This window comes from Protopterus annectens, chromosome 2.part0 (assembly GCF_019279795.1).
Source record: "Protopterus annectens isolate FY-2018-M chromosome 2.part0, PAN1.0, whole genome shotgun sequence".
Classification (NCBI taxonomy): Eukaryota; Metazoa; Chordata; order Ceratodontiformes; family Protopteridae; genus Protopterus; species Protopterus annectens.
The window spans coordinates 1,236,371,765-1,236,390,714 of NC_056728.1; the positions used below are offsets into that span (position 1 = coordinate 1,236,371,765).

The 18,950-nt window shown below is 39.0% G+C and overlaps 1 protein-coding gene across 2 annotated transcripts in view; it reads right to left on the reverse strand.

Moving 5' to 3' along the window:
• CORIN (corin, serine peptidase) overlaps positions 1-18,950 on the reverse strand; it is a 1,415,152-nt gene that overhangs the window by 1,066,954 nt on the left and 329,248 nt on the right. For both annotated transcript variants that reach the window (XM_044061411.1, XM_044061410.1), the window contains exon 4: positions 943-1,156. In XM_044061411.1, the coding sequence (XP_043917346.1) occupies positions 943-1,156 (214 nt within the window). The remainder of the gene's footprint in view (positions 1-942; positions 1,157-18,950) is intronic.

An 18,950-nucleotide genomic window follows, 5' to 3' on the forward strand; every position in this document is an offset into this window, starting at 1 on the left:
GGTATTTTCCATCAGAAACTGTATCAAGTGCATAAAGGTACTGAGCCCTACACACACACACACACACATATATATATATATATATATATATATATATATATATATATATACACACACACACACACACACACACACACACACACATATATATATATATATATATATATATACACACACACACACACACACACACACACACACACACACACACACACATTATTATCTGTTAGAAATCAGTAAGCTATTGTTGATTCTTGCAAAAGTGATTTATTTAAAGAAAATACAAGATGAATAGTTAGTTTAGAAATGACTGCAAAATCCCCATTTTGCAAAACTAAAAATCATTACTGAACTGTTATTTTTAAATACATGTTATCTGTCAAGACTGGGATACAGATCAGTGATAACACATTGCAATTTTTTTCCCTTACAATGACAACTGGTAATGACAGTTTTTCCCTCCGCACACATAAAGCCACTAAAGACAGTCTCACAAATTACAGTGTGCTACAGAATCATGGGAAGAGTGCAAAATGAACACTTCCTTCCACTGAACAGACACACACACACATGCACACACACGGACACACACACACAAACACGCACATAAACATATACACACACTAACACACACACAATGGACTGTAATACAAAGGAGTACTGCTGATTGAGCTAATTATTAGTCATCCATTGTTAATAAAAAAACATTTTGCACAAGGATTCCCATATGAGCTTCCATTGCACATCTGTTCATTGCACTGATGACATAATTTCTTGTCTGCAGTGCTTGTATAGCCTTAATCTGCAGAGGTTAATAACATGATCTGTAAGTACAGCTATCGAGGAGCTCAAGGGACACAATATTTTAGTTTAGAACATACATGGTGCCTGTTGGCTACTTGTCACTGCTTTGGGTCACTAGCACATTTAGCTTTCACATACCTGTCATCTCCTTCCCCGATGCACTCAGGAAGAACAAGGCTGCAGCCATAAAGCATAATGTGCTGATAGCAGCCCAAACGGTTGAGATAGTTGAAGAACTTAAGGAACATTTCAATGTCGGCACTTTTTACAATAGAATGAAGTGGAGTTGTAAGACTTGTCTGGTTATATGGCAACATCTGGCACTGGCTGAAGGTGATATCCATGCAAATACCTGCACAAGATAAAAACAAAAAAAACATAAATTGACTTTATTATTACAGTAGGAAGAAATACTGTTTTTTATGCAGAAAACATACAATGGTCTTTACAGGTTTCTTTTGGAGTGACATCCTATTTTACAATATTTCACAGTTTAAATAACCTTAGTGCACAAGGACATATATATTTGCATATAAAGCAACGAAATCTCAAATATAACAAATCAGTCCATCTCAGACATTAGGTAGTAATACATATATAGTTAGAATTGAGCATGAATTTGTGAACAAAGAAAATATAGCCACTGCTTAAGGAATAAACCATTTTCTTACATATACCTAAGATTCAAAAATGACATCCACAAACTGGAATGCTTTGCAATGATTCAGATTTGTTTCAGAAATACCATCCTGTTCAATGGGGCATACATTTGACTACAGGATTTGCACTCAGGGCCATCTCAGAAAAACAGTTCAGTGTGTCTATATATAGATGTATGCATGCACACAAACATACACACACACACACACACACACACACACACACACACACACACACACACACACACACACACACACACCAAGATTTTTCTCACTTTTAAGTAAACAAGCCCTGCTTTCAGTGGATTTGACATTGCTCTTACTCATGTTTGAGTAAAATGCCATCTTCTTCGACATCTCGGTGTGCTTTGTGATATCTAAATACTAATAATACTTCTTTCCTTTTTCTTCATATTCCCTATAATAAAGTTATGAAATTCTGGCTTACATTATTGCAGTCTCTCTTCATGCAACTTCTAAGGCACAAATTCAGCATTTAAATTGTCCTTATAGTACTAGGCTAGCTGCCCTTGTGGGTCAAGCCCACCAATTTCTCTTTTTATACTTGAAATAATATACCCATTTAATTATAGATTGGCCTTACCCATCCCTTGGTCAATAATTATATATTACCCCTAAGACAATACTGGGATCATACCATAGAGAATCTGAGTAAACCCATGCATGGCATAAGGCATTTAGGAGCTGCCTCTTCCCATTTGTCGAATAGGAAGCAGTCCTGAGGTAAATTTTCTGTTTCCCATCCATAGATCTGAGTTGTGTTTGAAAATGTACAGGGATAAATTTTGTTTTATTTGGTCAGGGAGTCTGTTCCACAGCAGCAGTATCCTCTATGAGATATGCTGTTGATGTTGCAGAAGAGGTTTAGATCCCTAGCCTGAGCATTTCTAATGCCATTTGACATGCTGATGTGCACTAAATCCATCAGTAATGGGTCAGAGGATGATTTGTATGCTAGACACAGATGACCTCTTAGCAGTCTGTAGGATATTAAGCATAGTGACAAGGCTATGAGTCGGTCCATGTAGAACGTTGTTTAGGCCTGCATCCTTTTAGTACGATATGTCTGTGGGTGTCCCAGTTGTTGCATGTGTCTGGACAGATGCATGTCAAAGGGAGTATTATAATCAATAATTATGTCTTCAAATACACACCTTTGACATTAATATTTTCCTTTTCACCATGCCTTCATGAGCCTCCCTATGAATAGCAGGGTTGAATTTGAAATCTGCAAACAGCACTCCAAGTGAGATCTTGGCAACTGCCTGAAGAGAATGAAAAATTCCTTCATTCTACTCTCTGTAACTTCTCTTCTCTCTTTTCCTGTATATATTAATCAGTAATGTTTGAATGTCATAAAGTCATCATAAATTATTTATTCTTTTTAAATGTGCTATTAGCATCTCGACTTTCATCATGTGCTAATTCCATGGGGACTTGTTTCTTAGAAGTGCTAATTAGAATTTCTTTGTAATGGTGTTAACACCGTTTTCTTAACTATTCATCTAACGTTTTAAATCCACTCACAGACTCTCTTCTGTGTATAATAATGCTGATGCAAAACCTATGACATGTGAGAAGAAGAGGAACACCTTTTTCCATTGGTTTGTAATGACATCTGTATGGCTATTAATGAAAACTTATCTCAGTACAAAACCAAGCAACACTCCAATAATTACTTCCCTTCAATTGTAGACTGCTCTTTTTCCAGTGGCCTACCATCTTCTGTCTGAAAGCACATCCAACAACAGAGAACTCTGTATCCAAGTTTGCAATCACCTAAACTCAACCAAAAGACTCAGTGATAGTAATAACTCAAACGACATGAAAATCATTTTCCTGGAAACAAAAGAAACTAGCTTACAACTGTTTGAACAGTGTGGGGAAATGTGTCATGGGCATTGCATTAGAAGAGGAAGCTGGAGATTTTGCAGAGTGAGGAGATTCAGCTCCAATACATGTTGCTTTGAATGACTGATTGCTATATTACAGATGAATGAAACTGGTCAAAAGCTTGTATTTTGTGTTTTTTTGTTTTCCTGTGGGCTTGTGGAAACATTCAGAGTACTAGAATTTCATCTGTTATACTTAAAAAACTCATGGAAATGAGAGAACTTTGTGCTATGTAAATACCGTTTTGATTATGGCTACAATAGTGCTCCCAAATTTGAAACCATGCTGGGCTTGAGATTTTAGAATTCTCTGAAATAGTACATCATGATACATTTTTAATATGTCAAAGAGTTTGATTTTATGTATTTGAGCAAAGCAGACTGTTTCATGTTCTGTAATGCTACCTTTGCGTAAGCTTAGAGTTATTATGCATGCTTTGTGTAAGATACTTAGCATCTCATGTTTAGGTTAGGTTAAAAGAATTGCTATTGGAGCCCATGCTCCTGAGTGTAGTGCTTCTCATTAACAGTGTTACAGCAAAGTGAACTACTGTGTGAACATTTTGTAATTCTGCTTAATTTTCCATTGCCTCTTACAGAGAGAAATGAATTACACATGCTTGTTGGGATCTGCAAGGAGAAAGCTGCAGCACAGGAAAAAGAAGGTTGGAAAGAGCCAGCAAAGTTCCATTGAGACATTTCTCATTGTTCAGTACCTGGAAAGGAAGATAGTTCATCACAAGGTATTTCTGTAGTGGATCACCTTGCTTTTTTGAAACTGCACTACAAGCTGCCACCTGTGAAACCAGTACCATCACAATGTAAGGACAACCAGCACCATTACAATGGAAGGCCAACCAGTACCATCACAATGGAAGGACAAGTAATACCATCACAATGGAAGGACAATTAGTACCATCATAATGGAAAAACAATCTGTACCATCACAAGGCAAGATAAACCAGTACTATCATCACAATGGAAGGACAACCAGTACTACCATCACAATGAAAGGACAACCAGTGCCATCATCACAATGGAAGGACAACCAGTACTATCACAATGGAAGGACAACTAATACCATCACAACTGAAAACCAAACAGTACCATCACAATGGGACAACCACCAGTACCATCACAAGGAAAGACCAACCAGTACCATCACAATGGAAGGACAACCAGTACCATCATCACAATGGAAGGATATCAGTACCATCACAATAGAAGAAAGCATCCTGAAATGTGAAGATACTGTTGTAGAAGTTCTACCAGCATCACTGGAGTTTGCTCCTGAAGGTGCCAGTACTTATTCAATGTCAGAAGTCTTTCTAGAAAATGTTGCATGCAACTTTGTGAGCTCTTTAGCTGTCTCATTTGAGAATTTAGGGATATATCCAGAATTGCTAAGTGACAAGTTTAGACTAGCTGCAGTGCACATGGAGCGGTGCAAGTCATGCTGTCACAGTTTTTGTAACTGTACTACAAGCTGCCCAGTGTGAAACCAGTACCATGACAATGTAATGACAACCAGTACCATCACAATGGAAGGACAACCGATACCATCACAATGGAAGGACAAGTAGTACCATCACAATGGAAGGACAACCAGTACCATCACAATGCATGCACATGGAGTGGTGCAAATCATGCTGTCACAGGTTCCTGTAAAAACGAAAGATTTACATCTGAGAACTACTCCACATGCTGCTTAATGAAGGGGGCAGCAAGGCACACTCAGCAGACATATTCTGAGCTACAGAGCTGCAGAGGATGCACTGGTTGGCATGCAAGTTATCTGGAGATTGGACAAGGGGATAGAGATTACGGCAAAAGACACCACAGGCCCTCAACTGTGATGACAGAACATCAGAGTAAGCAGCAAGCATGCGGAAGTGGGTTTATGTGTGCTCTGTATGTGTCATCTTTGTGTCTCTATTGTGTATGCATGTGTGTGTGTGTGTGTGTGTGTGTGTGTGTGTGTGTGTGTGTGTGTGTGTGTGTGTGTCTGTGTGTGTGTGTCTGTGTGTGTGTGTGTGTGTGTCTGTGTGTATGTGTGTGTCTCTTTACTATGTGTGCTTGTCTGTCTCTGCCTCAGTGGGTTTGTGTGCATCTTTGTCTCTCTGTTGGTTTGGGTGTGTCTCTGTGTCTGACTATGTGTCTGTCTATCTCTCTTGTCTTTCTCTCTGGGTCTGTGTGTCTCTGTGCATATGCCTCTCTGTACACCTCTGTGTGTGTCTCTTTGCATTTCTGTGTGGGGTTTTGTGAGTCTGTCTTTCATTCTCTCTTTATCTATCACTGTATCTCTATGGCCAATGTGTGTGTGTGAGTGTGTGTGTGTGTGTGTGTGTGTGTGTGTGTGTGTGTGTCTGTGTGTGTGTGTGTGTGTGTGTGTGTGTGTGTGTGTGTGTGTGTGTGCGTGTGTGTGCGTGTGTGTGTCTCTCTCTCTCTCGCAATTCCTCTCTGTGCCAATGCCTATCTCTGTCTGTCTGTGTGTCTCTGCCTGTGTGTAGGTCTCTGTGTGTGCATATCTCTCTGCATGTGCCATTGTGGGTCTATGTGTGTGTGTGTGTGTGTGTTTGGGGACATGTGTGTGTGTTTATCTGAGAGATAGAGAGAGAGAGAGAGAGAGAGAGAGAGAGAGAGAGAGAGAGAGAGAAAAAGACAACAGCCTTTTGTGAGATCTGGCTACATTTATACAGTACAAAAGTGTGTCATAATGTAATGGATTATAAGTAAAATGCAGTCTGTCTGAGTACTACTTCCAAAACTTTCTAGAATTGTGCTATAAATGAAAAGCATTGAATGGATGCTTAGTGGAGGAGGAAAGATGATGACAACAGGGTGACACTTGGACTGAAATAATGTGTCGAGGGCATGGTCTTCCAGACTGAAATTTGCTGGGAGCCTCTAAATGCTAATATTGACCCTGATGAGAGTGTTTATCCTTTTTCAACACTTATTACCATGAAGGCTATCAACACCCTTCAGAAAAAAATAATTCGTTTCACAAAAGCATTTTTCAGCCTGTGTATGGTAAAGTGTTGTGTAAATGTACAGGCACTGCCTTGTATTTTACACTGCTAGCTTAAGAGCCTCATTTTCAGTTATCTTTTATATTAGTTCTGTAATTGCTTGCCACAAAAGGACATTTCTTGTTAACCTCCCTGTATTAACAGATTACATTCTAATTTATCTCCATTAATAACCTTAGATTCACTTTTTTTAAGTAACCTGCGATTAATCACATAGTGTTTTCTTTTTCCTGTAACACTTATAAATTATTTAAATGCAAGAAAGCATGAACTTTCTCTGGACGATTCATTCATTCTCCAGTTACCCTTTGATCTAATTCAAGGTTGTGGGGAAGCTATCCCAGCACTCAGTGTCACAAGAAAGAGAAATTAGTCATGAACAGGTCACCAGATAATCATAGGATTTCATGCATGGCATATGGACAATTTAGAGGCTCAGTATTTCACCACTGGGATTGCGCAAGATTATTCAGAGAAGCCCACATAGCAGGATGAGGAGGAGAAGGAAATGCAAACTCTGCATAAAAAGCATCTCAGCCAAGAACCAAGTGCTGGGAGGGAGTTAGGCTAATCATAGTGTCATTGTGCCAAGCCCTCAAAGAGGATGCTTCCTCTTAAGTCTGTCCTCAAACCCTAGTCTTGTGACAACTAGTGAACATGCTGTTTGGAATTGTATATAATCTTTGAAAACATTTACACAGTAAGCTTGATTTACTTTGTTTTCTCTAACATCAGAAACAAATGTTCACTCTGATTATTATGCATTTTATAATGCTACCTGCATATGCTATGTTGCTTGGCATTGTAATGTTTGCATGTAGTGCAATACTGTTTTATTTTTATAATACTAGTTATCCTGAGCTATATTTTAGATCTTTTTTTCCAACCTTTCTTAACTAAGGAAAGACATCCGGTGTTATGTTCATTCAAGGAAGAAACAAGTTGCACAAAAGGCTGAATGTTTTAAAGTTGAAAAAAATGTTCAAATTTGAAAATATTTTATTTCACAAAAAAAATGAAAAGACAGATGCTTACAAGGATGCATAAAGCATATCCGGAAATAATGGATCCTCATTACCACCTCAGAAAATGATAGTCACCTCCTGTGAATCCCACTGATATTAGATTGGAATCAAAATGAAAGAACTAATGGCCACAATGAAATATTTCAACTTGTTGCTGCCTCAAGCATGCTGAGATTATGTATGACAAAGCTTGCTGCCTCAACCTAGTCTCCAAAAGCCAGACATTTTCTGTATACCCCTCTGATGACAGATTGGGTTATAAGTGAACAAACAAAATGCTGCAGTATAAAATATCTAAACTTGATGCTGTCTGATGTTTATGAACTGTTACCTCCTTACCCAGATTCCCAAAAGACAAGCCACCTGTACATAAAGTGAATCAAATACTGAATGTAGTAATTTAGTCCTGCATGTTGCCATTAGATAGCACAGTCTCTAAACAAGCTCTTGAAATTTTGTCAGCAAACCTCTGTGGTCTGTTTGTGAGGAAAGTTAAGGAAACAGCTGCCAAACTGTCTCCAGCTCCCAAATAAATTATAGCAACCTTCTGTGCACATCTTTGTGCAGACTAGGTGAGGCCTAGAGCAGAAGTCTGAATATGATGCCTCCCTGCTAAGACTGTCTCAAAATCCTCTTATACTGCTGGGGGTGCAGGTGTCGTCAGACCTACAGAAGGTCTAAGGATTTAGATTTCTGTAATGCATTTTATGCCTTATTTGAGAAAGATAACTACTTGTTAACTGTGTTTTATTGCTATCCAGAAGAGTTATGCATGTGCCTACCAATACCGTACATGTCCACAGATAAAGCTGGTGATATATATACATCAACACCTTTCCTGACAAGCCAGGTGTATAATAAGACACAAACACACACACACACACACACACACACACACACACACACACACACACACACACACACACACACACACACACACACACATACACACACACACACACACACACACACACACACACGCCCATGTGCACACAGCATGGAATGTTCCATGAGCATGAACAGTGGATTACATACCTCTCAACCTCTTAGCACACGAAATCTGGACAAAGCCAAAAAGAATTGGGGGACAAAGACCCCAAAACAGGGACATATTTTAAATATTGCTCTTATGAATGTAGAAAGTTGTTAGTATAACATGATTTGTGTTGGCATATGTTTTCTGAAGGATATAAAGCCCCAAACTGAAATGTCTATTATTACTCAGTGACTTCAGTCCTCAGTGATTTACCAGAAAACCACAAATTATATGAGGAGCAGACAAAAATATGAGGCAAAAATCTGGACATTCTGAGCAAATCTGGACAGTTGAGTGGTATTGTGGGTTGTGTTATTTGTGATCCAAATAATGGTCACTTAAATGATGGCACAGGCATGCAGTAAGACAGCCAACCTAGCTCTGGAGCAGAGGGCCATGGGGGTGATCTTCTGCCAACAGAGTTACCAATGACAAGTATGTAAGCGTTCCTGGCATCTGTTTCTGGAAGTCCAGACAGTTCTTGAATCCACAGTGGAATTCTGGATGTTGGCACTGAATTGCACATGGCACCATGGATATCCATTCATGATGCCTCATGTGGATGTGTCTGAATATGATGTATTGTCCTCATCAACTGTCCAGTTCAGGGATCTAGAGCTTACATGCCTGCTATCATTGTTTCTACAGTAACATTGGGAATGCAGGTGCAAAGACAATCTGCTCAGGGTATGTTAAACATTATTTTTTCATAGTACTCTATAATACAGGATTATTTCACTGGACTGTGTGTCTTGGTGCAGTGTTCCCTCTTAGACTGGGTAGTTTTTTGGTGGTTTAACATATGTTGTGTCATCAGGTTCCCCCACTGGGAATATAGTGCTGCCTGATTTTGGGGAACTGTCTGGCCTGATGATGTTGGAAAACCAAATCCTGACACAGTCAGGGGTCATGATGTCAGTGGTAGACCTGGGCAATGTGATGGTCACATCTGCCTTCTTCTATAGATGCAACTCCTGCATCTGTGCAACCAACTGCATCAACACAGGAGGCCAACTAGAAACAGAAACAGGCTGGCACATATGCTCAGGGAGTGGCTTCATCTACAGTGCCAGAGGTCCCCTGGGTTGTCACCAGTTCCACTGTTAAAGATAATAGTAGCTAAAAACATTATGGTTACTGCCCCACCACCCCCACTACAAGCTAATTGTCTCCATGGCTACTACTCAGCATTTGTGCAAGGCCTACTATAGCAGCAGGGAGAGACCAATATACAGCCCAAGCTGAGTTGGTTGGAGTAGTACACAATTTGTGAGAATCCTGATATCCAACATTCTGGACAGGTGGCATAGGGAGACTGTATGTAGCAGTGGTTACTCTGTGGCTGCCAATCATAGCCAACACAGTTCCCATGGTGAGTCCATATCCACATATGGTGGGGAAGCCAATAGAGGTAGGGGGAGGGCACAGTCAAGGACCTGTAGCACTACCACTTCCATACCACTATCCAGTATTTTGGGCATTATGGCATACACCTCCAAACTTAAGCATATCTACTCTGAAATTACACAACAGTGGAGAAAAAGAAAAAAAAAACTCCATCGCTGACAAAAATTGTTTCACCCAAATTTCTTTGCTTGACTGTCACTTGGTCAAATGGTTGTTGATCAGTTGCCTGTATTCAGCAACCTCCTTGTCACTGACACACACCATTCCTGTGCTATATAGTCTGTCTGGGTCCACAGCACAATCACTTGGTATAGGAACCGGAGGCACATCCAGAGTCTCATCTGGCACTCAGTACCATTCCCTTTGCTGGTGCTTCTGAACTCTAAGTTGAAAAAAATCCATTCTCTGACCAGGCACTCCTTACCTGTCTCCTACAGAGTGCCAGGTAAAAAAAAACCTCCTTCTATGAAAAACTGTAGCTAAAAATTTGCTATAAGTTATATCACATATCAAGTACTGAAGCAAGCTCTTTTTTTAGTCCTGACTGGAAAAGCATTATTTCTATTCTGACATTCAGAACTGAATACACTACTTACTGAATGCATTTCCAGATCGTACCCGCTAAGACTTTGCACCTGGGGCAGCTGTCTTCTTGAACACACTGTAGCTACATTTGTGATTGGACCAAATACAGTATGTGTGCAGCCCACAGATAGCCTTGGTCTTCCAACAGGAAAGCCGGTAAGACATGAGTTCAATCAGCTATGAGTGTCCACAGATGCTGTCTATGTGGGTATATGTGTAGCCTACCCCTCATACTGAAATAGGTAGCACAGGTCAGACATGAAACGCCCTGCTAATGATATGAAGGGGGTGACCCAAAGTGCTACAAAGGCCATTTAATAAATCTCCCTTACAATAGTCACCGAGGCAGGCAAGAAAGGAGCATTTGATGCTGTACCCAGTGAATCCAATGCTTACATGCAAAATGACTCAATGTTGTTGTAGACTCCTCAGTCTCCAAGGGGGTGATTCTAAGATTCATGGACACACCACACAAACAGTAACACCATAGAGGGATGCTGACAACAAGACTACTCACTCCATGCATGTCTCTGGACTGTGTTGGTTACTCCCACCCCCAATAAATGTATCCCACAGTACTACATTCATAGCTACTGCAACAATACTCTCACAGCAGACAGACAGACAGACATATTCTTATAGGACTCACACTTACACTATACACTTGACAAAGGCAAATCTTCCATACAGGACCACACAGAATGCCTACAACAGCTGTTGGGTTATCAGCAAACAGGACATCTCCTAATACTTGGATAGCAACACTGAGTGGGATAGACACAGAGTCTTCAGCTGAAATCTTGGACTATGTTACCTGCACGGTATACCAGGAAACAGACTTCAGAACTGGGTTTTAGTGCACCTTACACGTCACATCCTCTCCATTTTCCCTGCCATGGCAATAGCCCCCCAACCCTGTATATTGTCACTGACAAAGTATGCACCATTCTTCAACTTTATTCTGATTTGATTACCCCTACAGTATCAAACTGCCATTTATGTTCCCGAACAATACACAAATAAAGAATTAGTTGTACATCAAAAGTGCAAAGGTAGCAGTTCCCATTCACATACCTCTCTTTATGCATGTTTTGCTTGTAGCAGTTACTGATAGCCTTGTGCCTAAGCTGTACAGTTTTCTGTTCAGCAATTTTCCTTTGCACAATGATGCAAGCACTGGCAGAGGTTACTCTTATCATGTAATTTCAAGGATTTTAGTGAACTCTTTAAGCTAATGAGCCTTATTAGAATGAATATTTGTGAAGTCCATACTTATCTCACTGTACAATTCACCTGTCCCATGCTAAGAGGCTTGGTCAGCTTCATGAATGTGCATGACTACCTCTGAAGTTCACTGAGCATGTGTAGGCAGACTCATTGACTCCAACAAAGATATGAGGAAATCTACTGTGGCATTATGGTCTACTGAAGGAGAAATTAGCAAAACTGTTAACAAATGTAAGCCCAGTGATGCCTGCACACTATTTCCATTCCATTGCTGTCTCCCTTATACCATCATACCATGTGTTTTCACATTGTGCAATGATGGCACCACAACTGATCACAATAACTAGCTGTCTAAAGATTCACATACTCATGCCAACATTAGCAACATAATGAACAGTACTGGTTTCCAAAGACACTGATGGAGGCAGAGCTCACACGTGGTACCCTGATAAAGGATAATTGCACTTCCTGCACAAGGAGTATGGGGAATTATGTTCCCTCATGAAACATGGATGCCTGACACAATCTTGCCTAGGCTGTTACTACTGTTACTGGCATAAGCCAGTATGATCATCAGTGCCAGCACCACTTAAGTGACATGTGAAGGTGCCATCCTGATTTTCTGAACCAATGGGATGAAGACGTCAGAGCCAGGGATCCTGAGATGTATTGTAAGTATGTAGGGCTAATCCCTGCCCTCTTATTTCCTTTACAGTTAAATGGGCCCTTGCTGGACATTTAATTGATCTATGGTATATTTGTTGTTCTTGTTTTTCAGCTACAGAGGAAATACTGGAGAATGGACATCTGTACCTGAGGAGACCCGAATGTGTTTCCAGGCACAGTGGTGAGTAGCACATTATTGACTAGTTAGCTATATCAGGGCAGCATTTAAGTACTCAGTGCCACAGCTTGCATACTCACATACCTTTGTCACTTACTTCATACAGTATAATAAACCCTGCAGATACATGATATTTTGTACACTCACATGCACAATCTACAAGTACAGAAGATATGTACTTTAGTTATTTGCAGGGAGATAAGCAAATCTGTCTGCCTGGATAGCGTACCCACTGTGTCATGCTGTCTGACATGCAGGGAGTTTGCCACATTCTTATGCTGCGCAAAGTGGTCCAGGCAGGGAGAATTTTTCCAAAGACCATGGGGAGGGGGGGTTTGGAGGTAAGGAAGCCATATGGCAGCATATTGCCCATGCGTTACCCCAACATATGCCCTCATTAATGACATCTTCACCTTCCATACCACCGTCATTTGTGCTATACCCAGGTTGTATATCCTGGCATAGAGCAAACTATATTACAGTATTTACTAAGCATCTACTGGTAGCTGTCTATGTTAACATCAATTATTTCTCTGTGTTTGTACAACATAGAGCTATCATAGTCATGCTAGGTTATATAAAGTGTGCCACTACCCAAGTCCATGTGGCAAATCTTTGACCCTGACGATTACAGCATGTTTATAAGGCCACAGCCCCCCCCACCCCTTAAGCTGTTATATCAAGCATCTGCAGCATACCACTGTAGTCTCTATCCCACCTACCCAACACTAGCAATGGGTACAGTGACATTGTATACCTATACAAATATTATACAATAGTGCCATTTGAACTTACCTGTCTAGGGAAGGCTACTGGACCTGCCATAGTAGCATATCTAGCAGTTGTATAGGTACCTGTATGACTGATCGTTAGAATCATTAATAGTACTAATGTTTTTTTGTGTATGTCTCTCTCCTTGTCATTGTTGTAGTCCTTCTTATGTTTTACTTTATGTTTCTATCCATTTATTCTAAAGTTTTCTACAGCAGCTCTCATGGCTCTGCCTAAGGCATGGCACCACTCCTTACCCTGCCATCAGCATCATCCTTTTCCCATCAGTCCACCACATGACTTTAGGCCTACCTCTCTGTTGAGTGATGAAGGACATGTGGCAAGGGATGACTTGAGGGCATATCTAGTGGACTTTAGTGGTTACTCACCAGAGGGAGGTGCAGTTGTTCCTTCTGTTGATGTTGCCAGAGGGTCACAATTTGTCACATGGGGGAGATGTTGGGGGGGGGGGGTTAATAGAATGTCAGTTTGAAACCTGCATTGCTCAAATGAAGAAGCTCTTTGCGTGACTTACAGAATCACACTTTTGCCCAGCACTACCATCACCAACACTTAAGACAGAGTCTAATGGGGAGAGCAGTCAAGGGGGAGAGTGATCCCTTCCAGGAACTAGTGCAGGAGTAAGTTACTAACAATACCTTCCTTTCTGGTGTCCCCTTCCTTGCGTGTCACTTCCTTCCCTTGTTTGTTGTCCGCTTCTCTACATAACCACTTGTCATTCCTCTCTCTATATTTCAGTATAATCATTGCCAGCCCCAATTTGTGTCAGCACCTCCCCTGATGTTTTCATCAATGTTCTGTATTGTTTGTGTACCCTTGCTTTCATACCTGTTCTTCTTTTCATATTCTGCCTTCCACTTACATCCCTACCCTTCCTAAAAAAATGGTGCACGCCTCACAAAAAAAGTACCATTCCTCCCACTCCCTACTCCCACTTTTACCATCCCTGTCCTTGTGTATGTCCCTCTATTTGCTCTCCCTCTTTTTTTTCGACTTTCCTGCACACCCATTTCATCACCACTTCAACTAATAAAACTGCACTGTAGTTTCCAGGTATCTTCTAGCTTTGTGACATAGTGCATTTGCATACTGCCTCTGTTCACAAACCCCCTGGCTGCAGTCCCAGGGAAAAAACTTTCTTAGTGCCAATCTTGTCATTTCTGTAACAGTTTCTTAATTAGGTACTGCTTGAGCTCCAGGATTCCTGCTAGTAAACTGATAACTACTTTTAAAATGCATTGTGCCTTTTGGTATCTTCACAGTAGTCTTTGCACAATTACAGGAGGCATTTTTTTCTAAATCCCAGTGTCTGTTTCCATAATTTTCAATATATTATCAATGTTAGTTGTATTATAACTAGACTGTATCTGAAAAAAAAAAACATTCTCGGGCTGCAGTCTACTTACTTACTCAAAGTAAATAAAATTAAATAAAATTTACAAAACTAATTCAAAGACATAAAGAGATTTATTAAAATAAGTGCTGAAAGTTAAGTCTGCAAAAATATATGTATCAAATAAGAACTGTTATACAGCAAAATAGACATATTAGATAACATAACTGGACTGCAATGATGGACAGAACTGAAGAGTATATAGGGAATAAGAGTGAGTATAATTAATGCACAAGTAAATTCTACGTTAGGGAACAAAGTAATAGTACAGGTTACATGTGGTTCTCCCTTGCAGTGGCCTATTAGCCCTGCCTGTAAGTTTAACAGCCTGGTTTTGAATGCATATATGGTATCTTTAAAGTTCAGAAGTAGCATTAGTCTATTTGAAATAAGAGGTGTCATTACAGAAAAGATTCTGTCTTAAGAAAAGAATACAGTTCAGGAGGAGGGCAGCGAAATTTAGGGAAGGCAGGATGAGAACAGTCAATGTAATGTTAAATTGAATAATATTTTTTTAAGAAATAAACCAAACATGTATAATGGATAAAAAGGAAAACTCTGTGTATTGATTTGTTTTCTCTTTTATAAAGATCTCTATTTAAATGTTAGCACTGAAAATGCTGAGTGCCAACAAGCTAAAAAAAACCCAAAAACAAATGGGAAACACTGGAGAAGAGCCAATCTCAAAAATCATTCTTCTCCTTAAATTATCTTTTTGCTGGAGGGGCAAGCCCCCTTGCCCCCACTCTCCCTGCAAACTTAACTCCAAGATCCAACTCTGAGATTGCCATACCTCAGAGAAATGGGAATATTCTGTGAAATGGTATCTCAGACTTAGTATATGTAAATCCATTCTTTCTGCCATTCAGTCTCCATATTTTGGGACTTGCTCTAGTGGGTCCTGACATTTCAAACAGTTACCCTTTTATAATTGCATATATATACCCATGTCACTGTGTATTATTTAAGTTAATAAAGGTGTTAAAAAATTTTACTAATATGAAATTCAGTGACAGTGTTGACAGGGTAGGAGTAAATATCGTCTATAAGGTGAATGATCTGAAGAACATGTAAAGGATCTACTGCAGAATATATCTCACTAAAAGTTTGGAGTCACTCCCAGCAACATTGTAAGTGTTGCAATGTCAAAAAAATTGAACTAAACAGATTCATAAGTTTGTTGCACTTTCTTTCATGGTGACTGATGCTGTGATTCATCCACGTGGACTGGTTATGAGTCCTTGTTAATACAATGGGTACATAATGTTAGTAACAAAGTGGGTTTAGTGCAACATTTCAAAGATATACTGTTGATATGTTGCTTATATTGCATGTGCACAAATGGTATGGGACAATTTACCTTATCAGTCAGGTTTGTTGATCTCATGTCTGAAAGTCGCATTTTAATCTGTAGCATATGGATGCTTTTAATAAGAAATAACAATACACAATAAGAAATAACAATACACAATATTGAGTGCTAGAAATCATAATAATTTGTCCTTAGAGGAATTCTGGGAAGCTATTACAAGCCTAGCATACGTTGTAGCCATGGCATGCCCCCATGACCTGTGGGATGGTCATAGCCTATGTTTAGTCCTCCACATTTGGTCCATGAATCACACGCAGTATATCTGTTGATCACTTGCAATACGTTAGGCAGATACACTATAAGCTGAATTTCTGCATTAGTGTAGACACTATATTTATAAACCAAGCCACTGCCCAAATGTACACCACTAAAGATGCTAATGCTTCATGTAAGAAATTCATGAATTTGGTTTAATTTGCAAGCAATGATGGACAAGATGCCCAGTGGCTGGAAAGAGCTACACAGAAAGAGCAGTATTATAAGAAAATTAACTAAATGAAATATAATTAATGCAAGATACCCAGCAACCAAGAAAGGAAAGAAAAGGCCTTCAAACATTCCTGTACTTTCTAGCACTGAATAAGTTATCATGTCAATTGTCACGTTTTAAATGTGGAAAAAATGGCAGCCATTTGAAATATCAGGACACCCGTAGGTGGAATAATTTAAAGGAGAAGAATGACGTTCAGGATTCACTCCTCTTGTAATTACATTCGTTTTTGTTTGGATTGTTGGAGTTTGGAATTTTGAGTGCAAACATTTCAATAGGGAACCAGAAAAAAGTGATGTTTCAGTTCTTAGGAAAGCTTATTTCCAAAATCTTGTAGTGCCCATCAAAGCCTGAAACAGATTTTTTCAGCAATACTATATAATTTAAAGGAACACATAGTGGCATTATTTACCAGAGCTGTGTAGAAACATAATGAAGAAAATTACAACTGGCTTAAGGCAGCATCCAGCAGTTCAGGTGCATTGCAGGTACACTAACATAAGGCTTTTCACCTGGTATCCTAGTAAAAGTTTTCATCTAGTGGTAAGAGATATGAACAACAGGCACTGAGTTATGCAGCTGGTTAGCATTTACATTAGACTGCATTTTATTCTTGAAAAAAAATATCTTGTGTTTGACATCATAAGCTACCAAACAAGGCCTGTTTTCTATCACCAGGCAGACAATTGTCAGCAAAATGGAATAAAATAAACAGCTGATTTGTGAACCTGCCAGGCTGCAAAGTTTCTTCATTCAGGCTGTGATGGATGGCCAGTTAATCCAATGAGCCTCTGTCTCCATGCTAAGTGTATACATGACTTTGTTTCCATAATAATGAACTGTTAGTGCTTTTAATTCTTCCTGCCTGACTGGGTAGCTTGACCTCAGGTACCATTCAAAGTGCTTGTGAAGTGATTTACAGCTTCAGATCTTATGCTTGCAGTAGTTTCCATGGGTACTTCTCCAAAGCATGACAATTAACAATCAGTTCAAAATGGTGACAATTTATTTAGCTTGTTTGGTTTAACTCCTAAACAAAGAACATGACTACAAAGGTTCAAAGACAAAGATTTACAAGTTACTAGAAAATGCACACTTCACTTTAGAAAATATGTTGACCTCTTTGAAGCAAAATTCTTAAAACAGAGAGGTAGTTGCTTAAGCTTTTTTGCTGTAAACAGAAGCTGTCTAACTTTACTGTGCAGATTTTATTTTGTGTCTGTAATGGCACAGTGTTTTTAAAAATTAGAGTTTGCGTACATACAGTATACAAACTATAATGTACCAGGAAAACTATGCAGCAAGTTATACTGTAGAAACTGCAGAATAATTATGCCACAAAAAAGTTTAGTTATGCTGACCAAATCCAATGTATTTCCAAAAAAAAAAAAAAAATGTTTGCACGTGAACAACCATCACACAGAATACCTTTTCACAGTCAGATGAGCTCATTCCCTCCAAGACAATTCTAAATGAAAGAAAAACTTTTGTCTGTTTTGCTTAGAACTTATTAATAACATTGCTAACATACAGTGTGGGCAGGAAAATGTAGCGACTATATCACATAAGAGCAATCTTAAATTAATTTTCAATAAAACTACTTACATATTAATCCACAATGGTGTATACACTAAATTTTAATACATGCTTCAGGGTCAAAAGTAATGAATTATATGTGATAGGGTATAATTTTAAAGAACGTGCCCTGATTGCTTAAGACAAAAGACACATAGAAATGCATCTTGCATTGAGAAATGCACTGACAAGTTCATAAAGCACACATTTTTCAAAATACAGAGTAATTTTTAAAGTGTCAGCCAAATCTGAGATTAATATCATGAACTGATTATGCATTGAGATTATGCATATTAACATTTTGAAAACCCTTAAAAAAGTTAAAATTCCTTTTATTTATTAAATGTAGATTTTGTAGAATACATGGTCTGACAAAGATATTCAGGTAGGCAAGCAAACATACATCTGAAAGGTTTTTTGCATATATTGCTTTTTAATACCTTGAATGCCTTTTTCAACATCTGCTTTACTTAATCTTTAAGGAATCTTGATATCTAATATTAGATATGTTATTGTATCTTCATAAGGACAAAGTAACCAGATTGCTTAACAAGTCAATCTATTTCAGTTTTCCTACCTGCCTATTATAAGGTATAAAGAGATCATGCATATATGTTTATATTCAAAGGGAAAAACACCTAAAAACAACCACAGAACATTTTTTTTCCTAGAGTTGATGCACTAAGATATGTCACTGTATCCTATGGTCTGTAACACGTTTGGATTTTCTACATTCAAAGATGTAGTAACCTTTTCATTTTAGTTTGTTAAAGAAGTAAACCTACTTATCACAAGT